Source organism: Oncorhynchus mykiss, chromosome 30, assembly GCF_013265735.2.
Source record: "Oncorhynchus mykiss isolate Arlee chromosome 30, USDA_OmykA_1.1, whole genome shotgun sequence".
NCBI classification, from domain to species: Eukaryota; Metazoa; Chordata; class Actinopteri; order Salmoniformes; family Salmonidae; genus Oncorhynchus; species Oncorhynchus mykiss.
This window is the reverse complement of record NC_050570.1, coordinates 6,170,442-6,193,516: the sequence shown is the minus strand read 5'-3', so window position 1 is coordinate 6,193,516 and position 23,075 is coordinate 6,170,442. Positions and strand designations below refer to the sequence as shown.

The window sequence follows — 23,075 nt, the reverse complement described above, 5'->3', positions numbered from 1 at the left end:
AAGAAGTTACAGGTCTGTGAGAGCCAGAAATCTTGGTTGTTTGTAGGTGACCAAATGCTTATTTTCCACCATAATTTGCAAATAAATTCATAAAAAATCCTACAATGTGATTTTCTGGATTGTTTTTCTCATTTTGTCTGTCATAGTTGAAGTGTACCTATGATGGAAATTACAGTCCTCTCTCATCTTTTTAAGTAGGAGAACTTGCACAATTGGTGGCTGACTAAATACTTTTTTGCCCCACTGTATCTTGGTATTTGTCACGCCCTGAACCTTAGAGAGACGTTTTATTTCTCTATTTGGTTAGGTCAGGGTGTGATGTGGGGTGGGTATTCTATGTTTTGTAATCAGTTGTACAACTGAATGCATTCAACTGAATGCATTCAACTGAAAGGTGTCTTCTGCATTTAACCCAACCCCTCTGAATTTAACCCAACCCCAACCCGACATCCACGGCATCAACGCCCAGGGAACAGTGGCTTAACTGCCTTGCTCAGGGGGCAGAACAAAATATGTTTTACCTTGTCAGCTATGGGATTCAATCCAGCAACCTTTCAGTTACTGGCCCAATGCTCCTACCCCGCAAGGCTACCTGCCACCCCAAAGAGCAACTGCAAAAACTTGCAGTGACTGTAGTAAAACCTTTATGACCTTTGATTACATGATTTTTGTAAGTTCGTGCAAGTCGGACAATTTTTTATCACCACAATGCAACACAATTTGAAAGGCAGTGAACAACGATGGTCACAAACTTGACTAAACTGATGCACTCGAACTTGCCATTTACTGAAGGCAGGCGGTTATTGGCGCTTCGGTCGACTCCAATAAAATGTTGTAGAAAAGACCGGAAGTGACATCACCAAACGGAACTTGCTGAATCAAAACAATGGCCGACTGGAGCCAGCTAACGTTACGTTAAAAAAAACAACATGAATGCTAGTTTCAACTGTAGATAAACAGGTGTGCATTATTTTTTAAAGACGATATCAGTGTTATGAGCAAATGATTCACTAGGTGTACTTTACGAGCAAGAAGCTAGCTGTTTGCGGCCTGCTTTGAGCGTCGCCATGAGTGATGTTGTCGAGAAGACTCTGTCTGCTCTCCCGAGCCTCCTTTCGCTAGACTCGCAGGCAGGAGCTGGGAAACTTTCTCCCTCCTCCAAATTAGGGAATCTGATCAAAGGAATCACCGAATTGACATCCAAACATGTGAGTACCGTAGCCAGCTCTCTGGCCAGTTGTCTTACACATTATGGTCAGCATCGATGATGACAGCAGTAGCATAGCTCAAATTAGGTGGCTAGCTATCTGTACACTTTCGCTAGAATTGATGGTGTATTAACTAGTGCCCACAGCCACCTGTCTAGCCACAATTAACCACCCTAAAACAAAACTGTAATTATTTACAAGTGTCCACTGATCCCCCGAATTCTATTCAACGTCAAGCCTATGCCGTATGCTTGAGACTGCGAGCCTAATTGATGTTGATTTATTAGGATCCCCATATTAGCTGACGCTAATACTGTGGTCTGACACAACGAAAAATACATTGCAGACAAAATACTTTACAATTTATATTAAACATATTGTGTGTCAGTCAGTTACACAAACATGTCTTTGCAGCACTTGACCATATGACTGGACAATTATCAAGATAAGATAAAACTAGAGCCTGCCGGACTTGCTTTGTGGAGTGTGGTGTCAAAAAAGCAGAGCATCTCTTTACTACAGACAAACCTCTCCCCATCTTTACAACCATTGACTCTATATGTTTTGGCCATGACAGTTTACAATCTAAAGTAATTTAGTCTCCTCAACTTGTTCAACAGCCACACTGTGGTACATTACCAGATTCAGCTTAGGTTTGGAATTTAGGATATGATTTGTACCAAATGCAATGCTCTTAGTTTTAGAGATGTTCAGGACCAGTTTATTACTGGCCACCCATTCCAAAACAGACTAACTCTTTGTTAAGGGTTTCAGTGACTTCATTAGCTGTGGTTGCTGATGTGTATATGGTTAAATCATCAGTATACATGGACACACATGCTTTGTTTAATGCCATCGGCAGGTCATTAGAAAAATAGAAAAGAGTAGAATGCCTAGAGAGCTGCCCTGCGGTACACCACACTTTACATGTTTGACATTAGAGAAGCTTCCATCAAAGAGAACCCTTTGAGTTCTATTAGATAGCTCTGAATTCACAATATGGCAGAGCCTTTGAGTTCTATTAGATAGCTCTGAATTCACAATATGGCAGAGCCTTTGAGTTCTATTAGATAGCTCTGAATTCACAATATGGCAGAGCCTTTGAGTTCTATTAGATAGCTCTGAATTCACAATATGGCAGAGCCTTTGCGTTCTATTAGATAGCTCTGAATTCACAATATGGCAGAGCCTTTGAGTTCTATTAGATAGCTCTGAATTCACAATATGGCAGAGCCTTTGAGTTCTATTAGATAGCTCTGAATTCACAATATGGCAGAGCCTTTGAGTTCTATTAGATAGCTCTGAATTCACAATATGGCAGAGCCTTTGAGTTCTATTAGATAGCTCTGAATTCACAATATGGCAGAGCCTTTGAGTTCTATTAGATAGCTCTGAATTCACAATATGGCAGAGCCTTTGAGTTCTATTAGATAGCTCTGAATTCACAATATGGCAGAGCCTTTGCGTTCTATTAGATAGCTCTGAATTCACAATATGGCAGAGCCTTTGAGTTCTATTAGATAGCTCTGAATTCACAATATGGCAGAGCCTTTGAGTTCTATTAGATAGCTCTGAATTCACAATATGGCAGAGCCTTTGAGTTCTATTAGATAGCTCTGAATTCACAATATGGCAGAGCCTTTGAGTTCTATTAGATAGCTCTGAATTCACAATATGGCAGAGCCTTTGAGTTCTATTAGATAGCTCTGAATTCACAATATGGCAGAGCCTTTGAGTTCTATTAGATAGCTCTGAATTCACAATATGGCAGAGCCTTTGAGTTCTATTAGAAAGCTCTGAATTCACAATATGGCAGAGCCTTTGAGTTCTATTAGATAGCTCTGAATTCACAATATGGCAGAGCCTTTGAGTTCTATTAGATAGCTCTGAATTCACAATATGGCAGAGCCTTTGAGTTCTATTAGATAGCTCTGAATTCACAATATGGCAGAGCCTTTGAGTTCTATTAGATAGCTCTGAATTCACAATATGGCAGAGCCTTTGAGTTCTATTAGATAGCTCTGAATTCACAATATGGCAGAGCCTTTGAGTTCTATTAGATAGCTCTGAATTCACAATATGGCAGAGCCTTTGAGTTCTATTAGATAGCTCTGAATTCACAATATGGCAGAGCCTTTGAGTTCTATTAGATAGCTCTGAATTCACAATATGGCAGAGCCTTTGAGTTCTATTAGATAGCTCTGAATTCACAATATGGCAGAGGTTGGAAAGCCATAACGCATACATTTTCTCAACAACAGGTTATGGTCAGTAATATCAAAGGCTGCAATGAAATTGGTACAGCTCCCACAATCTTTTTATCAATTTCTTTCAACCAATCATCAGTCATGTGTGCCAGTGCAGTACATGTTGAGTGCCCTTCTCTGAAAGTCTATTAATTTGTTTACAGAAATAGCATTGTATTTGGTCAACACACAATTTTTTTCCAACAGTTTGCTAAGAGGGGAGGCAGGGTAGCCTAGTGGTTAGAGCGTTGGACTAGTAACCGAAATGTTTCATGTTCAAATCCCCGAGCTGACAAGGTACAAATCTGTCGTTCTGCCCCTGAACAGGCAGTTAACCCACTGTTCCTAGGCCGTCATTGTAAATAAGAATTTGTTCTTAACTGACTTGCCTAGTTAAATAAAGGTAAAATAAAAATAAAAAATACAAATTTAAAAGAGCTGGCAGCAAGATGATAGGTCTGCTGTTAGAAACAGTAAAGGCAGCTTTACCACTCTTGGGTAAAGGAATGACTTTAGATTCCCTCCAGGCCTGAGCACAAAGACTTTCCTCTAGGCTCAGATTAAAGATATGACAGATAGGAGTGGCTATAGAGTCAGCTACCATCCTCAGTAACTTTCCATCTGAATTGTCAATGCCAGGAGGTTTGTCATTATTGATTGATAACAATACATTTTCCACCTCTCACACTAACTTTACAAATCTAACTTTTTGATCTTGAACTTGGAATGCTTTTCTTTCATAATTTTTTTTTATGCTGGAGTACGATGGCTCACTGTTCATTGTTGGCATTTCCTGCCTAAGTTTGCCCACTTTGCCAATGAAGTAATCATTAAAATAAATGTCAACATCAAATGGTTTTGTGATGAGTAAGCCATCTGATTTGTTAAAGATGGAGTTGAATTTGTCTTTCTGCCCATAATTTCATTTAAATTACTCAAGTCTTTTTCCAACAATCTTTATATCATTGATCTTGGTTTCATAATAAAGTGTATTCTTTTTGTTGAGTTTAGTCACATAATTTCTCAATTTGCAGTAAGTCAGCCAGTCAGATGTGCAGCCAGACTTATTAGCCACTCCTTTTGCCCCATCTCTTTCAACCATACAGTTTTTCAATTCCTCATCAATCCATGGAGCCTTAACAGTTCCAACAGTCAGTTTCTTAAATCAAATCAAATGTATTTATATAGCCCTTTGTACATCAGCTGATATCTCAAAGTGCTGTACAGAAACCCAGCCTAAAACCCCAAACAGCAAGCAATGCAGGTGTAGAAGCACATAGTTCTTCCTAGGCCAAAACCTAGGAAGAAACCTAGAGAGGAACCAGGCTATGTGGGGTGGCCAGTCCTCTTCTGGCTGTGCCGGGTGGAGATTATAACAGAACATGGCCAAGATGTTCAAATGTTCATAAATTACCAGCATGGTCCAATAATAATAAGGCAGAACAGTTGAAACTGGAGCAGCAGCACGATCAGGTGGACTGGGGACAGCAAGGAGTCATCATGTCAGGTAGTCCTGAGGCATGGTCCTAGGGCTCAGGTCCTCCGAGAGAGAGAAAGAAAGAGAGAATTAGAGAGAGCACACTTAAATTCACACAGGACACCGAATAGGACAGGAGAAGTACTCCAGATATAACAAACTGACCCTAGCCCCCCGACACATAAACTACTGCAGCATAAATACTGGAGGCTGAGACAGGAGGGGTCAGGAGACACTGTGGCTCCATCCGAGGACACCCCCGGACAGGGCCAAACAGGAAGGATATAACCCTTCAGGATATACACTGATGCATATATTAATATGAACTATTTTTTCAGCCCTTTCCTGTGTAGCTTATCAGAGATAATATGTAAAAGAGCAGAGCCTATGCAGGCCCCACTACACCTGACCCTCAACTCTATACAGACATTCCCATTGTCTTTATTTCCAGGAGGAGGAAAAACTTATTAAAAAGGAACTGGAGTCTATCAAGGAGCAGGTGGCATCTCCCAACACCACCATGGTAAGTCTCACTTCGTCTCCCCTTCACACAGAGCAACACAAAAACAGAGAGAGGCATTGCAATGTGTCCGTAAAAAAACGATAGACACTCACTTTGTTTTTAACGACATGAATCTGTCATCACTGAGGCGGATTTATAGATGTGTTTACTTGTATTATACGTGGAGTGTGTTACCCTGGCAACGGCTTTCTTAATAATTCCACCAGAGGGGAACCAAAACACGGTATTTTAACGCCTGTGTTGAATATTTGGACATTATTCTCAGTCGAATGGTTGCCGTATGATGATGTCATTTCAGCGTCAGATGAAGGAAATAATGGTGAGAGCCATCTACTGTGAGATGCTGGGTTACCAGGCGTCCTTCAGTTACATTCACGCCATCAAGCTGGCCCAGCAGGGCAGTGTCCTGGAGAAGAGAGTGGGTACGTTCCATAGACACACACATTCACAGGATGGGTGCGTTCCATAGACACACACATTCACAGGATGGGTGCGTTCCATAGACACACACATTCACAGGATGGGTACGTTCCATAGACACACACATTCACAGGATGGGTATGTTCCATAGACACACACACACAGGATGGGTACGTTCCATAGACACACACACACACAGGATGGGTACGTTCCATAGAGACACACATTCATAGGATGGGTACGTTCCATACACACATTCACAGGATGGGTACGTTCCATACACACATTTACAGGATGGGTACGTTCCATACACACATTCACAGGATGGGTACGTTCCATACACACATTCACAGGATGGGTACGTTCCATACACACATTTACAGGATGGGTACGTTCCATACACACATTCACAGGATGGGTACGTTCCATACACACATTCACAGGATGGGTACGTTCCATACACACATTCACAGGGTGGGTACGTTCCATACACACATTTACAGGATGGGTACGTTCCATACACACATTCACAGAATGGGTACGTTCCATAGAGACACACATTCATAGGATGGGTACGTTCCATAGACACACACATTCACAGGATGGGTACGTTCCATAGAGACACACATTCACAGGATGGGTACGTTCCATAGACACACACATTTATAGGATGGGTACGTTCCATAGACACACACATTCACAGGATGGGTACGTTCCATAGAGACACACATTCACAGGATGGGTACGTTCCATACACACATTCACAGGATGGGTACGTTCCATACACACATTCACAGGATGGGTACGTTCCATACACACATTCACAGGATGGGTACGTTCTATACACACACATTCACAGGATGGGTACGTTCCATACACATACACATTTATAGGATGGGTACGTTCCATAGACACACACACATTCACAGGATGGGTACGTTCCATACACATACACATTTATAGGATGGGTACGTTCCATACACATTCACAGGATGGGTACGTTCCATACACATACACATTTATAGGATGGGTACGTTCCATACACACACACAGGATGGGTACGTTCCATAGACACACACACATTCACAGGATGGGTACGTTCCATAGACGTACAGTACCAGTCAAAAGTTTGGACACACCTACTCATTCAAGGGGTTTTTCTTTATTTTTTACACATTTTCTACATTGTAGATTAATAGTGAAGACATCAGAACTATGAAATAACACATATGGAATCATGTAGTAACCAAAAAAGTGTTAAACAAATCTAAATATATTTTATATTTAAGATTATTCAAAGTAGCCACCCTTTGCCTTGATGACAGCTTTGCACACTCTTGGCATTCTCTTAACCAGCTTCACCTTAAATGCTTTTCCAACAGTCTTAAAGGAGTTCCCACATATGCTGAGCACGTGTTGGCTGCTGTCGTTTCTCTTTGCTTATTTGAGCTGTTCTTGCCGTAATGTGGACTTGGTTGTTTACCAAATAGGACTGTCTTCTGTATACCACCCCTACCTTGTCACCACACAACTGATTGGCTCAAACGCATTAAGAAGGAAAGAAATTCCACAAATTAACTTTGGAAATGGCACACGTGTTAATTGAAATGCATTCCAGGTGACTACCTCATGAAGCTGGTTGAGAGAATGCCAAGAGTGTGCAAATCTGTCATTTAAGGCAAAGGGTGGCTACTTAGAAGAATCTCAAATATAAAATCTATTTTGATTTGTTTAACACTTTTTTGGTTACTACATGATTCCATATGTGTTATTTCATAGTTTTGATTTCTTCACTATTATTCTACAATGTAGAAAATGTGTAAAAAATAAAGAAAAGCCCCTTGAATGAGTAAGTGTGTCCAAACTTTTGACTGGTACTGTACATATTCATAGGATGTTATGTGTTCATATGATATTTTATATAAATAATCGGTATGATATATTCTCCTGGAATGATCATTTTGATTTGGTAACGATTCAGAAAGCCTAGCTTTACTGTAACACATTTGATTAAAATTCAAAGTATTTAATTTTTTTCTCCTAATGTGTCCAATAGTTCTGTTGATTTAATCTGTGTCTCCAGGTTACCTCGCTGTATCGTTGTTCCTTAATGAAACCGATGAGTTTCTGCTACTCCTGGTGAACACAGTCTTAAAGGTGCATTTTCAACCCTGATTTTGTTGTCCTTGGGTTTCCACATGCAGTAGTTGAATGAATATTGCAAGACGTTGTTGTTGTTGTTTTATAGACTTGGTGGTGTTGTTGTTTTGACAGGATCTGCAGAGTACCAACCTGATCGAGGTGTGCATGGCTCTAACTGTCGTCAGTCAGATGTTTCCCAAAGATATGATACCTGCCATTCTACCGGTGGTGGAGGAGAAACTCACACATCCAAAGTAAGGACTTGAATATTACATACAGATCCTTATACTTTGCTCAGTCTCACTTTATGGGCAAATGTGACTTGAAGTGCAGATGAGTGAAGTCATTCGTTTTGGTGTGTAATCTCTGTAGGCATTGAACCCACAACATCGCTGTTGCCTGTGTTATGACAACGCTCCAACCCATTTTCAGAACCCTTTTCAGAGCCCTTTTCAGAGCCCTTTTTTAGAACCCATTTTCATAGCCCTTTTCAGAACCCTTTTCAGAACCCTTTTCAGAACCCCTTTTCATAGCCCTTTTCAGAACCCTTTTCAGAACCCCTTTTCAGAACCCATTTTCAGAACCCTTTTCAGAACCCTTTTCAGAACCCATTTTCAGAACCCTTTTCAGAGCCCTTTTCAGAACCTATTTTCAGAACCCATTTTCAGAACCCATTTTCAGAGCCCTTTTCAGAACCCATTTTCAGAACCCTTTTCAGAACCCTTTTCAGAACCCATTTTCAGAACCCTTTTCAGAGCCCTTTTCAGAACCCATTTTCAGAACCCATTTTCAGAACCCATTTTCAGAACCCATTTCAGAACCCTTTTCAGAACCCATTTTCAGAGCCCTTTTCAGAACCCTTTTCAGAACCCTTTTCAGAACCCCTTTTCATAGCCCTTTTCAGAACCATTTTCAGAACCCATTTTCAGAACCCTTTTCAGAACCCTTTTCAGAACCCATTTTCAGAACCCTTTTCAGAACCCTTTTCAGAGCCCTTTTCAGAACCCATTTTCAGAACCCATTTTCAGAACCCATTTTCAGAGCCCTTTTCAGAACCCATTTTCAGAGCCCTTTTCAGAACCCATTTTCAGAGCCCTTTTTTTGGGGGAGGGGTCTGAAACTTAATGTCCTCAGAGAGGCAATACATCTTGCAGCAGTCATAAAACATATCACATCTAAAAAATGTTAACTAAATAGCCAAGGATATGTACAATCAAATTGGTGGTAGGGTAAGTGCAGTTTCACAGGGCTAAGAGCAATTAGGACCAACTGTTATCTGTCCACAGGGAGATCATCCGGAGGAAAGCAGTCCTGGCTCTGTACAAGTTCTACCTGATCGCACCTAACCAGGTGCAACACATCCACAGCAAGTTTAGGAAGGCCCTGTGTGACAAAGACCCCGGAGTCATGACAGCCTCTCTACACATCTACCTACAGCTCATCAAGGTACTTCCTGTCATAATGGCATAGTTTCTTCATCCATATCACTGGGGGTAAAAAACACTTGAGATAACTAGGCTCCCGAGTGGCGCAGCGGTCTAAAGGCACTGCATCTCAGTGCAAGAGGTCATCACTACAGTCCCTGGTTTGAATCCGGGCTGTATCACATCTGGCTGTGATTGGGAGTCCCAAAGGGCCGCGCACAATTGGCCCAGCGGGTTTGGCCGGGGTAGGCTGTCATTTGTAAATAAGAATGTGTTCTTACATGTTCTTAACTGACTTGCCTAGTTAAATTTAAAAACTAAGAACTTGGGTAATCAAATAGACTAACAGTGGAATTGTTCTACCAATTCATTTTCACATTGATTACATAAATCACAAGCATTTTGTTTTTAGTTGTGCCACGTAAGTACAGACTACACTAGCCAATGTGGTATCCTATAAGACTATAAGCAACTTGCTGTTTCCCCAACGTCTCCAGGAGAACCCAGAGAGTTATAAGGATCTGACCGGGAGCATGGTGACCATCCTGAGGCAGGTGGTTGGAGGTAAACTCCCCCTGGACTTCAACTACCACAGTGTTCCTGCTCCCTGGCTTCAAATACAGCTGCTCAGGATACTGGCCTACCTGGGGAAGGAAGACCAGGGGTACAGTAATATATCATATCATTCTAGATATGTCCGTCCACACCCCGCCCCTTCACATTCTGGTGTCACCTGATTGGGTAGAACGCTGGGCCTGTTAGCCCTGAAATAAGAAGGACTTGGTATGTAGATTGTCCATGAAGCTTTTTTAGTTCAGCTGTTGCCTGGGAGACCGGCCCTATAATCGTTGTCTATTTAGGTGAGAGTTTGTCGTAGTCTCAGATGGGCATCTCCGTTTTCTAACTTAAGATGTTCCTCTGGGTTTTTTACAGCACTAGTGAGATGATGTATGATGTACTGGAGGAGTCGTTAAGAAGAGCAGAGATGAATCACAACATTACTTACGGTACGGTATTACTTAAGGTGTCCTCTACGAGAGTTGTCAGAACACATCTGCACAGACATTGTTGCACCCCCCCCCCCCATTCTTTTGGTTTAACTTCCTTGTTATTTTTCAGCCATTTTATTTGAGTGTGTGAAGACCATCTATACAGTTCATCCAAAGTCACAACTGTTGGAGAAAGCAGCAGAATGTATCGGGAACTTTGTCCTATCGCCTAAGATCAACCTCAAATATCTGGGTAAGATCCCACCATGTTCAGTGTGCTCAGAAGTTGGGCCTAATCCTTTTTTTTTTTTACATGATGTTAATAGTGATCATAGGACATCCATTAAAACCAGTTTACAAACCACAACTGTTTTGTACTTCAATTACGTCAATACAACTGAAAGAACTTGCCTGCTGGACACTCCTATGGTGAGTAATGTGTGTGTGTGTGTGTGTGTGTGTGTGTGTGTGTGTGTGTGTGTGTGTGTGTGTGTGTGTGTGATCTCAGGTCTGAAGGCTCTGACGTACGTGGTGCAGCAGGATGCTAACCTGGCCCTGCCTCACCAGATGACCATCATAGAGTGTCTGGACCACTCTGACGTCATCATTAAGCGCGAGGTCAGTCATCATAGTGTATGGACCACTCTGATGTCATCATTAAGCGCGAGGTCAGTCATCATAGTGTATGGACCACTCTGATGTCATCATTAAGTGCGAGGTGAGTCGTCCTAGTGTCTGGGCCACTCTGACGTCATCATTAAGCGCGAGGTGAATCATAGTGTCTGGACCACTCTGACATCATCATTAAGCGCGAGGTCAGTCATAGTGTATGGACCACTGTGACATAATCATTAAGCGCGAGGTCAGTCATAGTGTATGGACCACTGTGACATAATCATTAAGGGAGAGATAAGTCATCATAGTGTCTGGACCATTCTGACATCATCTTTAAGCGCGAGGTCCATCGTCATAGTGTCTGGACCACTATGACATCATCATTAAGCGCGAGGTGAGTGAGGCAGGAGATGCCATGGTGTGGCAGGGCTTTGGCATTTACTGTACTCATAGGTGGGGTTGCAAAATTCTAAACGTTATTCCCAAAGTTCCAAGGTTTTCAATAGATCTCAGTTGGAGGATTCCCGGAATAAGTAGTGAGTGAACTTGGAATCCTCCTACCGGGATTTATGGGGAAAAAAACCTGGGAACTTTGGTAACGTTTCCAGAATTTGACAACCCTTCTTGACGTGTCAATCAATATGCCCCCCCCCTTCCCCTCCTCTCCCCAACAGACACTAGAGTTACTCTTCCGCATCACCAATGCCCAGAACGTTACAGTGATCGTCGAGAAGATGCTGGAGTTCCTCAGGCTGACCTGTGACGACTACAGCACTATAGACCTCGTGGGGAAAGTAGCAGAACTAGCTGAAAAATATCCTTTCATTATTGAGTCTTGACCATGGGAACTGACCGTGGGAACTGACCATGGGAACTGACCGTGGGAACTGACCGTGGGAACTGACCGTGGGAACTGACCGTGGGAACATCATGCTATGGAAATGGGTTTCCTTAGAACTAGCTAGTAGCTACAATCAAAGGCGTTCATGATATTGCTGTTGGTTTCTCTCTGTTGATTGCAGGCCTGGCTAACAAGTGTATCAGTGAGATCTGGAGAAACCCAGAACTGCTGGACCTGAGACTATGATGATGATAATGGGACAGACAGTTTTGTATCTGTTCTTTTTTTTGGTGTGTAATTGTACCCCATTTTTCTCCCCGATTTCATGATATCCAATTGCGATCCAATTACGATCTTGTTTCATCTCCCGGGCACAGGAGAGGCGAAGGTCGAGTTCATGCGTCATCCAAAAACATAACCCTCAAGCTGCGCTTCTTAACACCCTCTCACTTAACCCGGAAGCCAGCCTCCCCAATTTGTTAGAGGGAACACCGTTCCCCCTCCTCCTCCTGGGATTGAACCGCAGGCTGTAGTGACGTCTCAAGCACTGCGCCACTCGGGAGGCCAGTTTGTATCTGTTCTGTTGTCTGCTCTTTTATTCATGGCCCCAATCCCAATGGTCTGTTGTTCCTATAAACACTCTACGTATGCCCCAGACAATGTCTGGTTCATCCAGACTATGAACTCTGTGTTCTCTCTGGGGGGAGACGTGATGCAGCCTGACATCCCTAACAACTTCCTGAGACTACTGGCTGAAGGTAAATCAACCAATGGACACGCTGAACCTGGTTCGTTGTGGTTTCAGGTGGTACTAGTGATTGACATTAATTCCATTTGTGTCAGGTTGAGGTCTTGTCCATTTCAATTCAGGAAGCAAACTGACATTTTACATTTTTCACATAAAAAATGTAGGAAAATTAGAATTTAAATGTGAGTTTACTTCCCAAATGGCCTTAATTGAATGGAATTGACCCCATCCATGGTTTTACATGCCGTAATTGATTCCAGGTGTTAATGCCTGCCTCTGCTGCTCCAGGTGTTGATAATGTGGAGGACAGGCAGCTGAGGCTATTTGCTGTGGACTCCTACGTGTCCTTACTACAGGGGGTGACGGCCAAGCTGCCCCAACGCTTCCTACAGGTCATCAGCTGGGTCAGTACACTGTCCTCTCCTGGATACTGCTAAAATGATTTAACTCTGTTTCCAGTTTCAATGGATGACATTTAAAGAGGCATTTTATTTAGATTGTTTCTTAAATGAATCAGGGTTGTGATTTATTCCTGATGAATAATTAATTCCTACTTTCTGATATCAACATTCAAATAGACTTACCCCAAACCACAGAAATGTAACTTCCTGATCACCTCTGTGATTTTCCCTGGTCCCTACTGTAGGTGCTGGGTGAGTATTCCTACCTGAGAGAGGAGGAATCAGACCCGGGCAGCGTGATGAGACTGCTGGCCAGACTACTGGACCAGAGACACACCTCCACTGAGACCAGGAGCTGGGTACTGGGGGCCATGACCAAGCTGTGCTCCAGCCCAGTGTCTGTGGCCCTGGCCAGGGATGTGTGTGAGAGGTACTTGTCTTCCCTGTGTCCCACAGTCTGTTCGGGCTAACATTCCACTCGGTGTCACATTTTGAGATTTTAGTCATTTAGCAGACGCTCTTATCCAGAGCGATCACGTGCCTTGCTCAAGGGCACATCGGCATGTTTTTTGTGTGTTTTTTTTTACCTTGTCAGCTCAGGGATTCGAACCAGCGACCTTTCGGTTACTGGCCCAACGCTCTAATTTCTAGGCTACCTGCCACCTCTATATGACACAGAGTAGGTAGTGGGATGTTAGCACAAAACCGGGCTGAATTTCAGGCTTATTTCCTACGCTCACACTTCTCACTAGCTGGTTTTGCTTGTAGTGGATCTTCTGAAGATGTCAGAAGATTCTTGTAATGTGATATGCGTTTTTGACCTGCTTTAGATGAATGCACAGACTAAGTCACTCTGTAATTTGATGTAAATGCAGGTACTCTGGGTCTCTGAATACGGTGCTCCGGCAAAAGGCCCAGGAACTGATGATCCTTAGCCAGGATACAAAGCTCCGAGCCAGGGTACTGCCAGCCGAGGGCAGGCTAGAAAGCCTGGAGGTACACCGTCATCTATTGGCAAAACTTGCACTGCTACCCCACGGAACGTCACTGGCTCTATAAAACAAAATGTTTATCCTCCTTATTTAAACTTTATTCAACCAGATTGTCTCTCTGGCCAAGAGCAGACATCCCAATGTATTGAACTACTTTAATATTATATAAGTTGATCTAATCATTTCCTGTCTGAGTGGTGCATCATTTCCTGTCTGAGTTGGCTGTGGTGTTCGTTTCATTCCTCAGGTAGACTCGTCCCTGTCCTTCCTGGATGGCTATGTGTCGGAGGCGTTGGCTGCTGGGGCAGCTCCTTACAAATCGCCTCATCAGAGGCAGGAGGACCTGGTCCAGGAGAAAGGTAACAAGTTGACATCCTCCACTTTTGTTGTTTTACTATGAAAAATATTTGTAATTATTTACAATTTTTATAATTACTTCCTGTGATCATATGTTGGTAAAATGGCTGGCTGACTGTGGCTGGCTGACTGAGGCTGGCTGACTTTGGCTGGCTGACTGTGGCTGGCTGACTGTGACTGGCTGACTGTGACTGGCTGACTGACTGAGTCGCTTTGGAAAAAGTGTCTGCTAAATGGAGTGTGTGTGTGTAATATATATATATATATATATATATATATATATCAATAGTTTCATGCTGTTGTTTCGTTTTTTGACACAAAAGACATTTCACTACCCAGACACGTCAAATCCAGTCCATTTAACCCTCTACAGTGCCTTGCGAAAGTATTCGGCCCCCTTGAACTTTGCAACCTTTTGCCACATTTCAGGCTTCAAACATAAAGATATAAAACTGTATTTTTTTGTGAAGAATCAACAACAAGTGGGACACAATCATGAAGTGGAACAACATTTATTGGATATTTCAAACTTTTTTAACATATCAAAAACTGAAAAATTGGGCGTGCAAAATTATTCATTCCCCTTAAGTTATTACTTTGTAGCGCCACCTTTTGCTGCGATTACAGCTGTAAGTCACTTGGGGTATGTCTATCAGTTTTGCACATCGAGAGACTGACATTTTTTCCCATTCCTCCTTGCAAAACAGCTCGAGCTCAGTGAGGTTGGATGGAGAGCATTTGTGAACAGCAGTTTTCAGTTCTTTCCACAGATTCTCGATTGGATTCAGGTCTGGACTTTGACTTGGCCATTCTAACACCTGGATATGTTTATTTTTGAACCATTCCATTGTAGATTTTGCTTTATGTTTTGGATCATTGTCTTGTTGGAAGACAAATCTCCGTCCCAGTCTCAGGTCTTTTGCAGACTCCATCAGGTTTTCTTCCAGAATGGTCCTTTATTTGGCTCCATCCATCTTCCCATCAATTTTAACCATCTTCCCTGTCCCTGCTGAAGAAAAGTAGGCCCAAACCATGATGCTGCCACCACCATGTTTGACAGTGGGGATGGTGTGTTCAGGGTGATGAGCTGTGTTGCTTTTACGCCAAACATAACGTTTTGCATTGTTGCCAAAAAGTTCAATTTTGGTTTCATCTGACCAGAGCACCTTCTTCCACATGTTTGGTGTGTCTCCCAGGTGGCTTGTGGCAAACTTTAAACGACACTTTTTATGGATATCTTTAAGAAATGGCTTTCTTCTTGCCACTCTTCCATAAAGGCCAGATTTGTGCAATATACGACTGGTTGTTGTCCTATGGACAGAGTCTCCCACCTCAGCTGTAGATCTCTGCAGTTCATCCAGAGTGATCATGGGCCTCTTGGCTGCATCTCTGATCAGTCTTCTCCTTGTATGAGCTGAACGTTTAGAGGGACGGCCAGGTCTTGGTAGATTTGCAGTGGTATGATACTCCTTCCATTTCAATATTATCGCTTGCACAGTGCTCCTTGGGATGTTTAAAGCTTGGGAAATCTTTTTGTATCCAAATCTGGCTTTAAACTTCTTCACAACAGTATCTCGGACCTGCCTGGTGTGTTCCTTGTTCTTCATGATGCTCTCTGCGCTTTTAACGGACCTCTGAGACTATCACAGTGCAGGTGCATTAATACGGAGACTTGATTACACACAGGTGGATTGTATTTATCATCATTAGTCATTTAGGTCAACATTGGATCATTCAGAGATCCTCACTGAACTTCTGGAGAGAGTTTGCTGCACTGAAAGTAAAGGGGCTGAATAATTTTGCACGCCCAATTTTTCAGTTTTTGATTTGTTAAAAAAGTTTGAAATATCCAATAAATGTTGTTCCACTTCATGATTGTGTCCCACTTGTTGTTGATTCTTCACAAAAAAAATACAGTTTTATATCTTTATGTTTGAAGCCTGAAATGTGGCAAAAGGTCGCAAAGTTCAAGGGTGCCGAATACTTTCGCAAGGCACTGTACATATTCATTGTTATTGTCTGGTGTTTTTTAACATGGCTGCTGGTAACATTGGCTGCTGGTAACATTGGCTGCTGGTAACATTGGCTGCTGGTAACATTGGCTGCTGGTAACAATGGCTGCTGGTAACATTGGCTGCTGGTAACAATGGCTGCTGGTAACATTGGCTGCTGGTAACAATGGCTGCTGGTAACAATGGCTGCTGGTAACAATGGCTGCTGGTAACAATGGCTGCTGGTAACATTGGCTGCTGGTAACATTGGCTGCTGGTAACAATGGCTGCTGGTAACAATGGCTGCTGGTAACATTGGCTGCTGGTAACATTGGCTGCTGGTAACAATGGCTGCTGGTAACATTGGCTGCTGGTAACATTGGCTGCTGGTAACATTGGCTGCTGGTAACAATGGCTGCTGGTAACAATGGCTGCTGGTAACAATGGCTGCTGGTAACATTGGCTGCTGGTAACATTGGCTGCTGGTAACATTGGCTGCTGGTAACATGGCTGCTGTATGACAAACGACTTCTCTTGAGGATACATAAAGTGTCTTCCCATCTCTTTCTCAGCTCTGAGCCTGGAGCCCTATGGTCTGTCCCTGCCGGTCAGTCTGTCGTCCTGCAGCATCACAGACAGACTGACAGACAGACGGTCTCCTACTCTGCTCTCCATGAGCTCAGGCCTGTCTGGAAATAGCACTGAGCTATCTCACCAAGAAGGGTATGTTCTCATCCCTCTCACAGTGTCCACTAATGATGATGAAATAAGACAACTGAATTTGGCTTCAACTATGCAAAAAAAAAAAAAAAAAACACAAGTCTCTATGGTTGTCAGTGTGTAGCTCAGACGGACTAACTCACCTTCGGGGCTTTGGGTTATATTAGTACGCCATGTTATTTTAACCAATAAGTAGCATATACACTGAGTCTACAAAACATTAGGAACACCACCTTCCTAATATAGTGTTGCACCACCTTGTGCTCTCTGAACAGCCTCAATTTGTCGGGGTCATGAACTCTACAAGATGTCGAAAGCCACTGGGATAGTGGCCCATGTTGACTCCAGTGCTTCCCACAGTTGTGTCAAGTTGGCTGGATGTCCTCTGGTTGGTGACCCATTGTTGATACTCACGGAAAACTGTTGAGTGTGAAAACCCCCAGCAGTGTTGCAGTTCTTGACTATAGAATATTGATGATTTGTTAAAGTAGTAAAAAAAAAAAGCTTCCTTACCTCAGGCTGCACACCCTCTTCTCTCATCAAGTGATCATATTTACACCCGTCAGACTATTCTCAATTTAATCTTGTATGTAAAATGAGTTCCGATTTTTAGAATGGGCCCATTTTATCAAATGAACAGGAACAGGAACGGGAGGAAAAAGCATGAATAGCGAAGGGAGGTCGCGCAGTCCGTTTTGTAGGCTACTTTGGTTTTATAGCGGAGCATGTGCTTAATATGAGCAGCTGAGAAATAAATTGAATAAAACCCTTATTTCACTCAACGACCCAACCCCCTTTTTATGAAGAGGATGCTCTCGCTGGCGCGACAGGTGATATTTCACCCCAAACTCTGTATGCCATGGGCTCTCAAACCTTATTCCTGCAGCTACCCAGTGCTTAACTTGAGAAACCCAAGTGAAATCTGTTCGAGAACATCGATAGTAAGATGTTTTTGCAAAACAAAACATATTTCACTAAAATAAAACTGAGGAGCCTAATGTGCTTAATATGAGCAGCTGATAAATAAATAGAATAAAACCCTTATTTCACTCAACGACCCAACCCCCTTTTTATAAAGAGGATGCTCTCGCCGGCGCAACAAGCTCAACCGTTTTATCTCACTAAACTGTTGACAAGCCCGTCTGCGCGCTCTAGGAAGGAATGGAGGGGAGAGAGGAGGTGATTGAAAAGCATGGTGGTGAGGTATTCTGGAGCTAAAGGTAACGTGCGTCACCCAATTTTAATTATTAAAAACAATATTCATTTTACCCGGCAATTCAACATCAAGTACAGAAATTCACTTTATTTGTAGGCTAACTCTGTAAACTGCCCGGCACAATCAAATAACCAACTACAGCACTTTGGCCTATACGTTCTACAATTTGTTTTAATTTTGGATTATAGGCTAAACCAATTAAGTACCAAAGACATCTTGAGTCAGTTTTGTATAATATGCGCTTAGGCTATTTATGGTATAAAAGGCACAATCATAATATTTGGACTCGGGCTCTTAAGCCTATGCATCAGCTCTAATATGGTTGTTTTTGAGTTAATCGATCACCTTTAGAAAGCGCTGTCCATTTCGTTGTTGTTAGGCTTTGAAACCACATCCACAATAACCATGTTTTACACTGTTTCAACCTGCTGTTGAACTTCTTTCTTCAAATTGATCATCACAGTGAGGTGAGTTTTAACAGTAAGATAGGCCAACTGTTTCAATGATAAGTTTTAGATGTGATTTTCGATTGCATTTCCACTTATGTCAGAGTGGTTAGAGGGACAATAGAGCCCTGAGTACCAGGCCATTATGACCTGATGGAGGGACAGCAGAGCCCTGAGTACCAGGCCATTAGGACCTGATGGAGGGACAGTAGAGCCCTGAGTACCAGGCCATTAGGACCTGATGGAGGGACAGTAGAGCCCTGAGTACCAGGCCATTAGGACCTGATGGAGGGACAGTAGAGCCCTGAGTACCAGGCCATTAGGACCTGATGGAGGGACAGTAGAGCCCTGAGTACCAGGCCATTAGGACCTGATGGAGGGACAGTAGAGCCCTGAGTACCATGACCTGATGGTCATAATGGTCACCGCAACAGCCCTAGACTCAGTGTATAATGAGAACAGTATTGGTCCAAGAACAGAGCCTTGAGGAATGTCGACATTTACCGTAGATTGTCAGAGGAATTTAAACCAGACTGATGACATGTTCTTTGATATAATCTTGTAGAAGACCCAGGTTAGTATCCCAATGTTATTTCAGCTCTACCACTCTGAAGTTGGAGGGGGTGAAGAGGGTGTGGGGGAAGGACGGGTACCTGGCCCAGCAGCAGAGTGCAGGTGAGACCCCAACCCCCCTAGTGGAGCTGCCCAATCCCCTGCTGTCCCCTCAGAGCCCACCCTCCCAGACACAGAAACCATCCTCCGGACTTGAGCCTGACCAGGAGAAACGGCAGCTGGCCTCGTCGCTCTTTGTTGGCCTGGGGTCCCACAACTCTGTGTGTCTGGTGAGATTACCTTCTACTGTTTGGTTGTTCATTAAGCATTGCCAATCAGCCAATCAATCACATGTATTTAAGGCTTTATTTAAACGCTTTTACATCAATAGTTGTCAAAGTGCTTTACGGTAACCTGGCCTAGACTTCAAAGCAGAAACATACAGGTGCTTTAGCTATCAGCTCACGCCGGAGTACTTTTTTATTTTTTATTTAACCTTTATTTAACTAGGTAAGTCAGTTAAGAACACATTCGTATTTGTTGCCTGAGTGCTGTTAAATATCGGCTGGTACTCTCCCCAACAGATGGGCCGAGCCGAGACGGCGCCCCGACACTTCAGAAGGAAACCCAGAGGGGAGTCATCATCAGGCGCCAGCGAAGGCTCCTCTAACTCCTCCCACTCGTCTCGCAGCGCTGCCGTTGACAACCTTCTGCTTAGCAACCTACTGGACTCGACCACTGTGGCCTCAGAGGGGGGTGCTGCTACCACCACCACACCTCAACAGACCTCCCAAAGAACACTGGACCATACCACTAGCAACGGTAACCCCCATGTAGAGGGGACGGAGCAGAGAGTAGAGGCAGGAGGACCTCTCTCTCTAATCAGGGGAAATGGCATGGTGGCTGTTGTACCGCCCACACACACACAGACAGACCCACAAACACAACAAGATCTACACCCAGCTCCAGCCCTAGAGAGACCCAGGGACCTCCCTCTCGCCTCCCACCTGCCAGCAGAGCTCTCTGGGCTGGCCCGCTCTGAGTTCACCCCCCTCTGCTCGGACCAGGACTCCAGCCTGGCTCTGTCAGCCTGTAGAGTGTATAAAGAGGATGCCTTAGTGTTGCTGGTCTTCATTTCCAACAACAATGACTCAGCGCTCCACCAGATGGTGCTGCAACTCACCTGCAAAGAACTGGAGGTATATATTTTTCAGACTGGCCTTAACAACAAAGTTCCCTTCTCTTTTTTCAGAAATCCTGGTTGGAAGATCCCGGAATCAAGACAGAAATACCAGGGGATCCTCCAACCGGGATTTAAAAAAAACACAGATCTTTTGTGAAAGTTTCAGGAATTCTTGCAGCTCGTAAATCATGTCAGACTGATTACTCTCATGTTGTTTTCCCCCTCAGATCTCCTGTATCTCAGGTAGTCCGTTAAAGGAGGTTAAGGGTCACAGCGTGTCGGTTTGTCTGCACACTGTTGTCATGAAGAGAGCCTCAGTCCAGGTGGAGCTGGCTGGGTTACTGTCCTACCAGAGACCCCTGGGCCAGCCCCAGGCAGCACAGTTCTCACTGAGCCTCTCTCTGAAACACTTCCTCAGGTAAAACTACTGCTATCTGTAACTATCAGCACTGTCTTACAGGTTACCCTGGATCCTAACCTCTCACGGGCAGACTATGTGAACAGGAATGGTACTGTAGAGCTGTCATAATGCAACAGCGAAGTGGGAAAACATTTCAGCGCTCAGTCACTACTCTAAAGTCCTTCTGGATAAGAGCGTCTGCTAAATGACTCGAATATAACGACAGGGATACGTGAGAACTAGCAGCATTAGTTCCGGTGCTTTGGACAAATCACGATTTCTCAGGTGTTGGCATCTTTTGAATTTCTGAAGCGGAGGGGACAGTTAGGCCCCTAGACTTGTCCGTAACTTGTAAAGAGAGAGAGAGGTCGGAGCACTTTGTTCTGGTTCCGATCCCAGTTCTATCTCTCCTCTTAACACGTATGGACCCATAACTGGAGCATCTGACCAATAACATGAGACTTCTTAGTCCTGGGTTAACTGGTCAACAGGTCCACCCCTACTTTCACAGGTCAACTCCTACTTCACAGGTCAACTCGTCCCCTACTTCACAGGTCCACTCGTCCCCTACTTCACAGGTCTACTCCTACTTCACAGGTCAACTTCTACTTCACAGGTCCACTCCTACTTCACAGGTCCACTCCTACTCCTACTTCACAGGTCCACTCCTACTCCTACTTCACAGGTCAACTTCTACTTCACAGGTCCACTCCTACTTCACAGGTCCACTCCTACTCCTACTTCACAGGTCCACTCCTACTCCTACTTCACAGGTCCACTCCTACTTCACAGGTCCACTCCTACTTCACAGGTCCACTCCTACTTCACAGGTCAACTTCTACTTCACAGGTCCACTCCTACTCATACTTCACAGGTCCACTCCTACTTCACAGGTCCACTCCTACTCCTACTTCACAGGTCCACTCCTACTTCACAGGTCAACTCGTCCCCTGCTTCACAGGTCAACTCCTACTTCACAGGTCAACTCGTCCCCTACTTCACAGGTCCACTCGTCCCCTACTTCACAGGTCAACTCCTACTTCACAGGTCCACTCCTACTCCTACTTCACAGGTCCACTCCTACTTCACAGGTCAACTCCTACTTCACAGGTCAACTCCTTCCCCTACTTCACAGGTCAACTCTTGCTCCTACTTCATAGGCACTATGGCAACAATTCCATCTGGCCTATCATAGGGGAAGATGGAGCTACCACCCTATTGCTTACATCTCAGATCTACACCTAGTGACTAGGGGGGCCTCTGTTAGCCACTACTACTTCCTGTGTGTGCACACTGTTGACATTCTACTTCCTGTTTGTGTTTATGCAGGCCGTTGACTGTGTCCACAGGAGATTATGGGAAAATGTGGTTGTCTTTCTCTCATGACTTGAAGCAGAACCTTCGACTGGTAACAACAGAACACCAAGAACCTCTGACGGCCACACTGGACGCGCTGAAGGGCAAACTACACCTCCACGTTGTCGACATCATAGGTCAGCAGGTGGCACGCTCTCATCTTAACGTTTTAACCCAGCCCTGGCCATTTTAGAAAATCTCATGCCTATCATAATACTGTTATTGTACATCTTACTGTCATACACGGTTGTTAATGCCACTTCATCAGGAAGTGGGTAATGGTAGTTTATTACTTTTGACCTTTTCCCTTTAGGGTCGGAGGGCATTGTGGCGTGCCGGCTGCTTCAGGGTCCAGGTCAGGGTCAGCCATGTCTGCTTCACTGTCGTGTCAACGCTGACTCTCTGGCCGTGTGGCTGCGCTCCCCTGTCCCTGAGCTGCCGGACTCCCTCCTCTACCACTGTCAGAAAGCCCTGACGGAGACCTGAGCCGGGCCGTGTCTCATTCCAGGAAGTTGTTCCCTTCCTTCAGCCTTCGTTCACCTCACTGATCATTTTTTTTAGAAGTTAAATGGCAGGGACTAAGGATGCGCTTAGACAGGCAGCCCAATTCTGATTAAAAAATCACTAATCGGTCTAATCCAATCAGCTCTGAAGATCTGATGTGATTGGTCAAAAGACCAATTAGTAGAGAGAAGAAAAAAAAGAGAATTGGACTGCCTGTCTTTGGTTTACACCTGACCAGTTGTTTGTCTCATCGGTAAAGGAGAGTCGACAAGGACGAAGGGGAGGAAACCACTTTATGGAATGAAGTGCAGCCCTGCGCTCACA

At 43.9% G+C, this 23,075-nt stretch overlaps 1 protein-coding gene across 1 annotated transcript; it reads left to right on the top strand.

Moving 5' to 3' along the window:
- The first annotated feature begins 855 nt into the window (after positions 1 to 855).
- ap4e1 (adaptor related protein complex 4 subunit epsilon 1) lies at positions 856 to 22,868 on the top strand. Its single transcript, XM_036968849.1, has 22 exons — positions 856 to 1,208; positions 5,383 to 5,454; positions 5,753 to 5,876; positions 7,958 to 8,031; positions 8,149 to 8,270; positions 9,303 to 9,462; positions 9,938 to 10,104; positions 10,374 to 10,447; positions 10,560 to 10,682; positions 10,938 to 11,047; positions 11,719 to 11,858; positions 12,531 to 12,643; positions 12,922 to 13,037; positions 13,280 to 13,464; positions 13,910 to 14,030; positions 14,274 to 14,385; positions 16,947 to 17,097; positions 19,355 to 19,598; positions 19,893 to 20,507; positions 20,719 to 20,909; positions 22,221 to 22,384; positions 22,561 to 22,868. The coding sequence occupies exons 1-22, from the start codon at positions 1,068 to 1,070 to the stop codon at positions 22,731 to 22,733; spliced, it is 3,492 nt and encodes a 1,163-aa protein (XP_036824744.1). The 5' UTR covers positions 856 to 1,067; the 3' UTR covers positions 22,734 to 22,868.
- Positions 22,869 to 23,075: the final 207 nt, after the last annotated feature.